Source organism: Heteronotia binoei, chromosome 1 (assembly GCF_032191835.1).
Source record: "Heteronotia binoei isolate CCM8104 ecotype False Entrance Well chromosome 1, APGP_CSIRO_Hbin_v1, whole genome shotgun sequence".
Lineage (NCBI taxonomy): Eukaryota > Metazoa > Chordata > Lepidosauria > Squamata > Gekkonidae > Heteronotia > Heteronotia binoei.
Window position 1 is genome coordinate 115986087 of NC_083223.1, and position 14015 is coordinate 116000101.

Below are 14015 nucleotides of genomic sequence, written 5' to 3' on the forward strand. Positions count from 1 at the left end.
GGAAATTTGGAGCCAATTTCCTTCTTACTGCAGCCATGTCATGCTTAGAGTTGCTAATCCCCAGGTGGGGGCTGGGGATCCCCTGGTTTGGAGGCCCTCCCCCCGCTTCAGGGTCCTCAGAAAGCGGGGGTGGGGGACTATGGAGGCTGATTCCCATAGGGCAGGAGTGGCCAAGGGTAGCTCTCCAGATGTTTTTTGCCTACAACTCCCATCAGCCCCAGCCATTGGCCAATGGCTGGGGCTGATGGGAGTTGTAGGCAAAAAAACATCTGGAGAGCTACTCTTGGCCACCCCTGGCATAAGGTATAGTGGAGAATCGATCTGTGTGTATCTGGGGCTCTAAAAAGGCTGTTTTTGAGGTAGACACACTAAATTTGCAGCATAGCATCTGCCGCCTTGCCTCAAAACACCCTCCAAGTTTCAAAAAGATTGGGCTGAGGGATCCAATTCTATGAGCCCGCAAAAAAGGTGCCCCTATCCTTCATTAGGGGCATGGAAGAAAAGCATTTAAAAGGTGTGCAGTCCCTTTAATGTAATGGCCAGAATTCTCTTTGGAGTTCAATCATGCTTGTCACAACCTTGCTCCTGGCTCCACCCCCAAAGTCCCCAGATATTTCTTGAAGTGGACTTGGCAACCCTAGTCATGCTACTTTACAAGCAGTTCTGGAAGGTCTCCCAACCTTCTGAAGAAGTTTTGAGAGCAGCCTAAGGTAGTTCCTGGGAGAAGGAGAATGTGCTAAAAGCCAGATCCCCAGTTTTGCTCCATTTGTGGAAGCCAAATAACAAATATTGTTATTATGTAGAATAAACAAAATTAGCACTAATTACTCAAATGTTTGCATTAATCTTATTTGATAAAGGCTACATTGCTCTAGCAGCTATATATAAGTCTCCAAATCATCAGGCATGGCTGTTATGTATGAAACCTGCCAACACCTTTCCAATATCGCCACATGTGTTAAATGGAATCACTTTCCCATTTTCTTGATTTTCTCCCACCACCACCTTGTGTCCTTGCATTCTCTAGCCTCATTACTGACTCCCAAATCTGTCTTCCCAGTGTAATTACATTTTAAACTCAGGAATCAGCTGGTAACATGAAACTTATTTGCCATATGACCTACACGAATCTGTAAAGAAAATCCTCAGAGAACATTTTGAGCTACTGTTTAATTCCGGCCAGAGCATCATGCTGCATTAGGAATACCAAAATGAGAGTGTGTGCAATAACAATGATAAAATGGGCTGTTTGCTTCACAAGTAACACTTCATATGGAAAGAAGCAAGGCAGCAGATGATTTCTTTCACTTCTGAAATAATTTCAGTCTATGAATTTCAAAGCTATTTTCCTAATGTTAATCTTGACACTGAGTAGTCAGAGTCCTCTGCTATTATTTTTTATTGTGTTTTGAAGGATAATTTGCACCAATGGCATTTTAGTCATACTATTAAAACAAATATTAAAATATGTAGAAGTCTTTAGAGCTAGTTGTTCTCATCCTATTTTTTTTGAGATTTGAATCAAATGTCCCACCCACACCCAGTGCTTTCAGCAGTTTTCAGACATTGCTAAGCAAGTATTTAAACTACAGAAAAGGGACATGAAGGCTGGGTCCAGATCAGTGTTCCCTCTAAGCTGAGTTAATGTGAGCTAGCTCACAGTTTTTAAGTGTCTGGCTCACACATTTTTGTCTTAACTCAGGAAAAATGGCCCTAGAAAAACGTAGTAGCTCACAACTTTAATGCCAGGTTCACAAAGCAGAATTTTTGCTCATAAGACTTCACAGAGTAGAGGGAATATTTGTCCTGACCAGCATCTTGGGGTGGCAACCTCCCATCCCAAAGAAAGCTGGCAGAGGGGAAAGCACTCTGGGGGTGGTCAGACTGTGTGCAGCCTGCTGCCAGGACAGGGATGGGCCACAAGCACTTTGGAGGAGTGGTCAGACCACTCAAGTGCTTGAGCGGTGCTTCCCAGGTGTTCTCCTGCCATTCAGACAGCCGGGAAAGGCAGCAGGGAAGTGCCATGGCAATTTGCTGCCACTTCAGAAGTGGTAGGTTTTTTGAATGCTCCAATGGTGCTGGAGGACAGGGTGAGTACGGGAGCAAGACGGACTCCAGATGTTTGTGTCTGGACTTGATTTTTTAACCCATCTGAGGGCTGTCCCTGTGTTGTCTCAAACTGCTGGTCTGGACCCAGCCAAAAGCATCCTATTCCAGTATTATTCTTGATGTCAGTGTTTGTTTTGGGGTTTTGTTTTGTTTTTTTTCTTAATTATTCTGAACTGTAAAATGAATCCATGACATACTCATATGCCTGAAACAAATGTTGTAATTGAGTTTTCATAATTGATTCTATTCATTCTCCCAAGTTGAAATTTGTACATTTTTTGCAAAGCAAATTGTTTTAAGGAATTTGGCTAAATGTTACTCTAGTGTAGGTTCACTTGAATTAATCTTTATAAATTGTTCCTCCAGTGCACATTTTCTAGCACTCTTACAGCCATCTTTGGTACCATGAGTAAAATCCTAAAGCTGGTTCACACATACAACCCGTATTATTCCATACTATATCATATATACAGCCTCAGACCAAATTTATGTGTGATTGAGTTTACAGAGATTTCTATTTCTGTGATTGAAATGATTGGAACCTTCCTATTTCGAATATGATACTTACATGTACTGTCACCAGCATAGTTTGTATTTCAGTTCATAAACCTGAAAAGTCAAATGAAATTGTTTGCTTCCATTTTGGTAACAAGAATCTGTGGATTCAAGAAAATAAATGGTTTTGGACCTTATTAAGTCTTTTTATTGTTCCCACATAAAAGCCCAAGCCTTCTGTTCATAATGGCAATAATATTACTGTAAGAGCCAAGTGAACCTTTAATGAGTATTAGATAATTAGTTTTAGAAGTCAGAAAAGTTCCTCTGAGATGGAACTAACAACAACTGCCAGTAGAATTAAAATATGTGAGAGTCCCTTAATGCAAATGCTGTGCTGCAGAAAGGAGTGCATTCAAAGTAGACTAACAGATGGACCCTAGACTGTGTGCTTGGCTACTTTTGTGAGTTCATTAGCTATTTACTTCTGAATATATTCACCAAATGAATTGTCATTAAAGATGCCTCAAACCCCACTCCTTCCCACTGAGCTCACTTGGAGTTGGGCTCAGAAATTTAAGCAATGAGAAAAAAAATAGTAAGCAGCTTCATTTATTTCGAGCCCTAGGCTAAGATCAAAATGCATTTTTTTAAATTAAGCATTTTGTTTTTTAAAGAATTCAGAATTATACATAACAGTGGATAAATATCTGAAATGTTACAGAGATCCTTTCTGTTGTAAAAAAGAGAAAAACAAAAAGAGGACATTGCTCAAAATACTTCATAAAAGGTTAGGGCCAAACTACAAATTACAGCAGATATGGGCCCAACTTGTGGCCTCCAATGCCATTTTAAAGAAAAACTTAACTGTTTAAAAATTGCTGAATAAACTGGGTACTGATTGAGCACACCTTGCAGAAGCACCAGGCAATCTTGTCACCTCCATACTTTTTCAGGTGCTGAAACAGCTATGGAGGGGTTGTTTGGGCACTTTAAAACTCACTGGAAGAACAAGATTTTTGTTGCCATTTTAGAGTTTTCCTCTAAGGTTGTGTTGGTGGTCATGAATTGGACCCGTGTCCACTAAAAAAAAATGTAACTCGGCTCTTAGTAATCTGCACCCTTCTCCTCCAACTCTCCCTACCCCATCCTGCACTTAATGTCACTGCTGTTGGACCAGGTTTACATGGGAGCTGTCAGGACAGATAGGCAAGAGGCTGGTCAGCCAGCTTGTCAACAGGCCAACAACACAGAATCTCTTTCCTTAGATGCATCCCTCCCTTCCCTGGCACCTCAGATTCTGCAGTGTCCCAAATGCTGTGCCTCAGTGCACTCTGTGAAATATAGTCCCTCAGAATGCCTGACATCTTAAAGTCACAGGGATACAGTGCCCAAATGGTGCACAGGCAACTTCTGAAGCACCATGGTATAGGGGAATTGTTGGGGATGATTTCTCTATGTCATTTCACTCACACACCAGTTGCCATCTGTCATTGTCATCGCAAGCAGCAGCAACCACAAAGTAAACATTTGAACGTGGAAGAAAGGGAGGGAAGAAGAGAGGGAAGGATATATATAACGAAGAATCTTGGCTCAACTATACAAGAACTGGCAGGCTATAATGCTCATTTTAGTACAGAAGGTGAGAATTATGAATTGCTGAAGTTCATATTTTTGAGCACAATAAAAATAAGTTCAGCTGGCATTGCTAAATGCTCATAGCTGATCCCTATTCACTATCACATATTCTAGACATTGTGATTACAAAATGAATTGCATTATGGTGTCAGTACTGCATGGCAGATAAAATTGCCATAATCAACACTCAGCATTCCTGAAAGAAAATAATGTTTCAGTCTGTCTGCTTAGGAACATGTGCCAAAGAAGGAACAAATATGTAATCCATTTGCATTTGTTTAGTAACATCTGAATGTTTCCCGGGCGATAATGAGCTGCATGAATTGAGTTCTCTTTCGTGTTTCCCCTTCTCCATTAAGATTAAAGTTTCTGTGTCTTCTGGAGGCAACTGCATTCGCACATACAGGCCAGAGATAAAGAAAGGAAGCTACAACACTGTCATTCTCAATGTAAAGACAACAGTTGCAGACAATCTACTTTTTTATCTTGGAAGTAACCGATTTGTAAGTCTGGATTTCTGTTTCCTTTTGTGAAAATGTTAATCAGATTTGTACACTGACATCTTAACATCTGTAGAAATGAAAATGTCATCAAAGCAGCAGCATAAGGCCAGGGGAAATATGGAAAGCTAGATAATTACTGCAACTTGCAATAAAGGCAAACAAAAGAACCACCTTTTCCATTGTTACAGCCTGTTTCAGTTATACAACAAGAGTATGTGCTTGGGGTTTTTGAGAAATCTGGTTGTACAACTTTAATTATATAAAAGCGGGAGTTAAAAATGACATAGCGTTGTCTTGTTTGTACCGCTCAGGTGTGTGCCCTTTGTTTCTTTGGGGGCAAATGGCAAATATTTCTCCTGTGCAAGTCAATTCAGGTGCATGGGATTTCTGCAATAGAACTCTTGCACATCCCATTTTAATGGGGTCTGCATGGGGAAAGTTGATATGACTTCAAGCAACCAATTATGTGATTTCACCATACCTTGATTTCAAGTCAAAGCTTTCACAATGATTGAAAATAAAAGATTCTTATTTCCTTGGTCTCATAAGCTGCAAGTCAGGTATATTTTTCAAACTTATTCTTTTCTCCTAGCATCTGTTTCTGTCCAACCTTTTTTCTCCTGAATGGGGGCTCTGAAACTAGAAATACCCTATAGAGGAGACTTGTTGTGAAGTGGTCATAGAATGGAAACATGAACTAGTAAAGAGTTCAGCACTGAACTCATTGTTTTTCATTGTTTATTTTACACTGCCCAGTCCAGCCAACCTTTTCCATAGGAAATGGGCACAAGCCACTTTAAAACATGTGGATCATGCCTCCATAACTTCTAATTTGACTGTTAATGCTTCTAAGAGAAGTAGTTTATCAGACCTACTAAGTAAATGACATCATATAGTCATTAATTTGAAATATTTTGACCACATTTTCCATCAACATCCTCAATATTAATGTTGTTTTAGACATATATTAGACCATTAATATAGACATACTTTTAAAAAAAGGTAGTCCCCTGTGCAAGCACCAGTTGTTTCCAACTCTGGGGTGACATCGCATCACAACATTTTCACATCAGACTTTTTTATGAGGTGGTTTGCCATTGCCTTCCCCAGTCATCTACACTTTCCCCCCAGAAAGCTGGGTACTCATTTTACCGACCTTGGAAGGATGGAAGGCTGAACCAGCTACCTGAATCCAGGTCGAACTCAGGTTGTGAGCAGAGCTTAGGACTGCAGTACTGCAGCTTTACCACTCTGTACCATGGGGCTGCTTAGACATACTTTAGACCATTACAATCTTTATTTTCCCTAACTCAAGCAAGAGAAGTAAATAAAGATGGCCAAATGACTCAGATTTTAATTTTTCTAGTAAACTAGCCATTGATAAAAAGGATCTTACCAGAAAAAGACATGTACTCTATGATTTGTATAGTACTAGATATTGATAGTCTTTGTATGCCTCCCATATCCTCATATAGTCATCTCTTCCAGCCCACTGCAATTTTCTAGACTTTGAAATATGAGTAACCGACACTTAGGAGAGAATATATGGGGAAAGTGGGGATACAGGAGTTACACAGAGACTTTTCAGCCCCCATACTGCACCAGCATGCTGTCTTTGAGCACACGTCTGTAATTATGCTGAAGGGGACTTGGAGACAAGGCTCAGTTAAATGAGGTGTTAATCCCTCTTCATGTTGATGCTGTGTCTGCACTGTGATGTAGTATGGCCATTGTTTTTACTTCATAAACAGATTATTTGGAGTAAGCCAGTGAAGGGAGAAATTACATGTTGCTAGAATACTGACTGACTCTTAAAAGTAGGATATATTGTCATGGTCAAAGATTACCTACAGTGCATTACAGGCAGGGCAGTTCATGTCTCACCTATTTTCACTATTTTACTAATTTCCTATTCTTTGTCTCGGCTATTGTTATTGCTTTTGCAATAACAATAGTAAATGCTAATTTCACTTGTATTGTTGATTTCTGTCAAAAAATGTTTTATCCTAGACTGACTTTTTGGCCATAGAAATGCGTAAAGGCAAAGTGGATTTCTTGTGGGATGTGGGATCTGGAGTTGGGCGCATTGAGTATCCAGATTTGACAATAGATGATGGATTTTGGTACCGAATTGAAGCATCAAGGTAAGTACTGTGTTTTTCTATGAGTCCCTCTCTACCTGCAGACCATCACAACAGTGTTCTGATATCAAATGGATATGCTATGTTTCAGTTTCCATTTAACCTTGAGATTAAATGGATAGTGTTGTGGACTGTAGCAGCATCATCTCTCAGCTCCACCCAGTCCTTCCCATTTTTAAAAGGTTGATTAAATTGATTAAATGGGACCTACAGTAACAAATTTTCCACCTTTCTAAGATGGATTGTTCTATTTTTTTGTTTTTTGTAATTTTAGAGCATTGCATTGCAATCTACAATGGTCTTTGAGAAATGCTCTATGAATGGCTATAAGGGCTTGCATTCTCTGGATTTCAATAATTTTCTTTGCCCTTTTTGTGTAACTTCCATTGCAAAGAAAATAAAAAAGTCCTGTTTGGCTGGATCAAATGTCTGTCTGTTCAGCATATGAATGGTTGATAGCTAGGCATGGCCAGTGAGTGGGAGAAGGCTAGGTAGGTGGCTGCCTTAGGTGCCACCTTACCTGCAGGGTGCCTTCAGGTGCCCTCTCCCACCGTGACCCAGGAAGGTAAAAGAGGGGAGACTGTGCACCAATATGTGCTCTCCTCTAAGCCTGGCTTCCTAGCCTGGCTTGGAGGAGAGCGGCCTCACTCTGAGGCTGCTTCCTCTTGGGGGGGGAGGCAGCTGAGAGTGAGGCCACACTTCCTCTTTCATCCATCCAGGTCCTGCAAGGGGAGAGAACCTTGGAGCAAAGCACAGCAGCCCTGCCACTGCTTTCACCCACCTGGGATCCTGTTGGATGAAAGAGGTGATGTGGCCTCACTCCAACCCCCATGGGGGGGTGCAGGCCTAGGGTCGGCCTGGGGTGACAAAAACCCCAGCACCAACCCTGCAGCTAGGTATTTCGTTTCCTGCCTTCCTATACTGCCTTGAGCAATATAACAATCTGAAATTTCATTTATAATCTCTGTTTATTTCCCAAAATACAAAAGAAATGGTAAAAATTGCAACAAGCAAGGTTATATTAGGATTTTAATCTGAAAGTAGGAAGGAGACCACTCTACTTGGATTAAAATAATTCAAATTCACCAGCCACAGTAGAATGGAATGGCATCTTAGATTAGAATATAGATGGCATTCCAATAAAATATGAGAGATTAGATCTATTTTACCAAGGGAGCAAGAGCAAATTCTGTCAGAGTAGGGAAGATGCAAAAAGCAGCCTCTCATAACCATGTCAAATGGACATTCATTCTAGCAAGAGTAAAGGTCCTGAGTAGATCAGCTGTGATCAGATGATAAGCATAGAAGGGAAGAAAATCAGGGGGAAGTATTCAAAAAAATTGAGAAGAACAAGCTTGTCAGACACAAAGAATAGAAGTATTGTAGCCAATCTTCCTAATCTGCTTTTAGTTGTAATTGCTGATTCAGCGAGCCCCAAGTCCTTGATAGATTCAGTGTTAAAATCAGTAGTTGACAATTTCTTGTCCATTACGCTAAGTAATGATGATTTATAAGAATCCTCGTTCAGTAAGGGCAGATAGCCATTGACACAGAAAAGTAAGTTTAAGCACATATTCAATGCAAGTATCCATGCCCTAGCCTCCAGAAATGGCAACATGTGAGAATCACGGAAAAAAGAGGCAAGAAAAAAAGGCACTGCTGCCATGCAATAATGTTTAAGAAAAATCTTATGTTAACTAAACAGAACTACAGTTGCTTAGAACATGAAAAATCTTAAATTATTAAAGAATTATACAAAATATAGAATTCATACAAAAACTTAGAACATGGAACAACTACAGCATGGAACGAAATGTCAAACCCCAAAGTCCAACAGGTAAAGGCAGTTCCAAAAGTAGAAGATAAGATTTCCACTAGAGGACTCCAGTCCAAGTACAACTCTCAAATACACAGTCAATCACTTCTCAGCCACACAGCTAAATGAGCATTTCCAGAATATTCAGACCCTGTTTTGCTGAAAGTTTCATCTAATTTTCATAAAGACAAAGCATCTTTTTAGATCCACAATTTCCAGTTCTTTACACTAAGCTTAGAACCCATTGGGTGTAAAGAATTGGAAGATGTGGATCCGAAGAGATGCCTTTTCTTGAATATGAAGTTTTCAGCAAAAACGGGGTCTGAATATTCTGGAAACACTCATTTAACTGCATATCTGACAAGTTCAAGATGGTGGCTGGAGGCATGTAGGTATGTTTGTCAGTCAGTAGGTTTCCGGTATAAAGCGGTGACTATGTTTTCATTGTGTATTTTTACAGTAGTGTCCAGAAAATGTATTTCTTGCATAGATTGGTTCATTGTCAAGTTGGTAGTGGGGTGAAAGTCACTGAAAGCCTGGTGGAATACATCCATGGCTTCTTTTCCATGTGTCCAGACAATAAAAATATCATCAATGAACCAAAAGTATAGGAGCGGGCTGAGTGGGAGGTAGTTTAGGAAGCATTGCTCCAAGTTTATACACGAAAGCTTATATCTTAAATAAAACCTTGTTAGTCTTAAAGGTGCTACTAGACTCTTACTTTATTCAAATACAAAGGTGTGTGAAACATTCCATATAGGCTTCATACTGGAAATTCTGGTGCCAAGAGTAAATACATCAAAACCAAATAATTTAGTTCTCCGCCTGACCAAAAGACTGCCATAAATCTCCTAAACATAACAAATGTCATATCAAAGAGATAGGGGTTAGTATCCTCCTCTGTTCTTCTGTGGGAACCCCTGTTGTTAATTCCTGCATTGGACAATTCATTATCCTAACAATGACACCAGTCAGAGCATTTCTTCAACAGGGCTAGCCTGTTGAAGGTATGAAGTGTGTGTCGGACTGGCCCTGCCACTAGGCAAACTAGGCAATTGCCTAGGGCACCATCCTTTTGGGGGTGCCAAATTCGGCTCCCCCCATATGACTCAGTGGCATTATTGGGGGGGACGGGCAAAAGATAGCCTTGCCTTAGGGTGCCAGACAGTCTAGGACCGGCCCTGGGTGTGTGTGTATGTGTGTGCTTGTGCTGGCAGAGTAGTAATAGGAGAAATTAATTATAACATTTTCTTATTCTAAATATTCTAAATGCAGTATAGGGCTCTTCCTGCATCTGGCTGTCCCACAGTATCAAAAGCAGATAGAAGGAGCTGAGTTTCTCCACATGAGGACCTAGAGAACCAGCCTGCAACATTCTGCCATAGAATGTTAGACATAGAATAGAACATATGGTTCTGCCATCCTATATTTTATGCTCAAAACAATCTTATGAGATAGATTTGGCTGAGAGCAAGTGATTAGCAAGGTCACCTAGTGAGCTTGAAAGCTAAGTGGAGATTTGAAGCCAGGTCTCCTCAGACCTACTGCAGCATTTATAAACCTTTGAACTTGCAGTGTATAAAGAGGCATACATGTATTTTGAGGATGGGTAAAAAACAAATATTTATAATAAATGTTTAAGTAGAAAAGATTAAAGATCCTAGAGACCAAACCCACAACAGTTTTTCTCCTATACTGTACCTGTTTGAATTATCTATATTTATCCCATGTCCTTGACCCCCAAAATATCTTCGGTTGTATTTGATACAAAAGCTATTTTAGCTTATTTTGCAAAATTTATTATTGCATTTTTCCTATTTTTCCTTTGTAACTGTTAAATAGTATTGCCTTAAAGCAGAGAATGTTATACTTCATATAATTAACATTGTAGTAGCACTAATGACTTACAAAGCTAATTATATTGTTAATTCCAATCTGTGCTATATGTGTTTGTGTACTCTAAGTACTTAATGACTCTTCTAGTTATAAATGCAGAACAGAACCCAGTAATTCATATAACATCAATTTAAAATCAAATCTGATTAAGAATATTAATCCTAATTGAATTTAATTTTGTTCTTTTGATTGTTTTATTTTTATATGCGGAATTTCACAGACTAAATAGCTTTAGAAATAATTAATGTAGGATGGAGATTCAGGCCCTGCGGAATCTGCTCCAGTTCTGCAGGGCCTGTAAAACAGAGCTCTTTTGCCAGGCTTTCAGCTGAGGCAGTGGATGTCATTTGTTACCGGCCTTCCCCCTTCATTCCATCCCAGTGCTGTATGATCTACTGGACCTGGACAACCAGCCATGTCTGTGAGGCAGAACCTGCCATTTTAGTCATTCTGTAGTTTTAGATGTTATATATTTAAATTGTTCTTTTATTGTTGATTGTTTTTATGATGTAACCCACCCTGAGCCTGTCCTATGGGAAGGGTAGGCTAAAAATCGAATAAAATAAATAAATAAATAAATAAATAAATAAATAAATAAATAAATAAATAAATAAATAAATAAATAAATAAATAAATAAAATGGTTGCTGCAATGCAGTGTGCATTAATTTTCTTATGTCAGTGCATATCCTCTTTATCCCAATGAAGAAAAATTAATACATTTAAACTGTTATCAGTGCAGTATTTTATATTGTTGCTCAGAAGTAAAACTTAATTCAGCTTACTTCCCTGTAAGTATACATGGAATTGGAGCCTTTCTGATTCAACAAATGCAGCTAGAAAACTGGAATAGGGTGGGACATGTGATGGACAGTAAATGATTAATGCTTTAACCCAATCTGAGAGCCTTGAGTGGCAAGGAATTCAAATAGAATTCTACAGTTGAGAGTGGCAGTTAAGAATGACAGTTATGAACTGACTGTTGACTGGGAAGGGGACTGAAGAGAGTGAAAGGATCAAGAAGGCTCCCAATTAAAGCCTGAGGGAAATAGTTCCTAGTAAAGGGGGGGGGGGGCATGATTCCTACCCAATCTGATGGAAATAGCTCCTAGAAAAGGGCATGTGTGATCCAGTAGTTAAGAAGAGATACTGGAATTTGTGTGAATGTTCTTGCCTTCATTAACTTGACTATCTTTTGAGACAAAGAAGCTTATGCTTTTATATTGAAACAGAAACTGCCAAGAAATCTCATTAAAGGCCTGTCTGTACAACTAAACAGCTACTTGTGTGTGACAAACTATCTTTTGTTTATATTTATACTAAGTCAACTAATTCCTGTTGCATGTTCACCTTCTGCATCTTAAACCTGATACTTACCTGACAGTTTCCTCTTGTAAGTAAAATACAAGTTTGTTAGTTTTGAATTACCATCAGCCTCTCATGTGTCATTACAAAACAAAAGAAGGATTTTCATCAGTCCATCAGATCCCTAGACTGGATCAGCATATATTCATATAGTTTTAAAGAAATGGGTGGGACAGGCAGAAAAAGAAAGAAAAGGATCTGCCCAGCCAAGAAGAAGAGGGAAGGAGCAGAATTGTTATGGGGGTTAATAGAATAAGAAAATATTGGATTAATTCATTCCAGATCTGGGACAAGGGAGTTTGAGGTGCCCTTTATATGGTTCAGCAGTAGCGTGCAAGCTGTTTTCCCATAGTTGCATCCTATAGCACTGAAGTTAACTTCAAAGGTTCTGTACCCTGTTGGTAAGGACAAGTATGCAATTCCCTCTCAGACTATCACTGCCTGGACAGGTATTGGGGCAGGTAGGAAAGATGCCATTCTCCATTTGGTGCTTTAAATTTTAAGGTGTTACTGAAATCATGGAAACTGCTGTCATAATCTTCAAAGGGCACCTGAAATACTCTTAGTTCAGAATTAACATTGTTCAGGAATATAGCCAATTAGTTTATAGTAAATTAATTTACATTTTCAATCTTAAATAGAATTAGAACCTTAATTAATTTATATTTTTGGCCTTAAATAGAATTAGATATGAGGTATCCTTGAAATGTACATTATTGTTATGATTCCTGACATGAACATTGGATAACTTCAAGGAACAGGAAACACAGCAGAGAAGCGCTAAAAAGAGGACAGCACAACAGCATTTCACAGAAAAAATGGAATAACAATCCAGAGAAGCAGCTAGATTATTTAAAATCCAATTACATATTTATTTATTTCAGTTTACAGGGTGGTTTACAGAGTTGGCCCAAGGTAGAGTATGTTTCAAGATTCCATCAGTTTCTCCAGGGAAATGATGAATCTTCATTTTTCAATTATTATTAATTGGGGGAGGGGGAGAATATGGCCTCTTACTTGTAAAATTCTCTTTATATCCTGATTGATAAAAGGCTATATCTCCTTGTCAGGGTTGAGGAGAATGCTGTCTGCCAGGAGCAGATGGAAGAGATACCTTGTTTACTAAAGAAACTATGTCCACCAGTAAAGAGTGTTTCCAGGGGTTAAATGCCCTCTGGGCTTATGCCTCCTCTTGACCAAATGCCCTGATGGACAGGTTTGTTGTTACCTGTCTCCCTCTCCCCCTTTGGGGTCAGCAGGGCAAGCACCCTTCTACTGGATAATAATCAGAGAGATCAATTCCTTATAAAATTATCTTATCTGATGACTAATAAAACAAGTTCAGCCAGACACAGTATGAAATCATGGTTTAGTCAGGAGTGGAATTCCAGCAGGAGCTCCTTTGCATATTAGGCCACACACCTGTGATGTAGCCAATCCTCCAGGAACTTACAAAAAAGAGCCTTGTAAACTCTCGGAGGATTGGCTATATCAGGAGTGTGTGGCCTAATATGCAAAGGAGCTCCTGCTAGAATTCCACCCCTGGGTTTAGTTATGCTAAAAATGGTTAATGTGTTTGTATGGGCCTTCAGACCAAGATTTGCAATATGTTTCAAGTTAGTTTGAGCCCCCATCAGTTTTTCATCATGGATGAATCCTGGCTTGCTGTCTAGCTTGTTACCTGGTTAACATCACCACAGCGATGTCTGGCTAGAGCAAAGGTTTTTTAGGCCAAATAAGGATTTGAATTATTGTCTGTGAGCCAGATCTGGACCAGCTACCAACAGTTACATCATAGTTCCACATTAGTAGATTGTCTGATTTGGTACAGCCAGAAATCATTAATAAGTTAGCACAAGGCTTACCAAACACCAAAGCTTCTCCAGCCAGTGTGTGTGTGCTGATAAGAACAAAGTTACATGGGCTGATAACAGATGGGCAGTTTGGGCTGACTCAGAGACACCTCAGGAACCGACATGAAAAATCCTTCCAAACGCTAACATCTGCCACCCATCCCCATCCCGTACTCACCCTGTCCTCCAGTGTTCTCAGA

General features: G+C 39.5%; 1 protein-coding gene across 8 annotated transcripts in view; it reads left to right on the forward strand.

Moving 5' to 3' along the window:
• The window catches only part of LAMA2 (laminin subunit alpha 2), a 900941-nt gene that overhangs the window by 810792 nt on the left and 76134 nt on the right, over nucleotides 1–14015 (forward strand). For all 8 annotated transcript variants that reach the window (XM_060239150.1, XM_060239173.1, XM_060239164.1 and 5 more), the window contains 2 exons: nucleotides 4602–4745; nucleotides 6756–6889. In XM_060239150.1, coding sequence (XP_060095133.1) covers nucleotides 4602–4745; nucleotides 6756–6889 — 278 coding nt within the window. The remainder of the gene's footprint in view (nucleotides 1–4601; nucleotides 4746–6755; nucleotides 6890–14015) is intronic.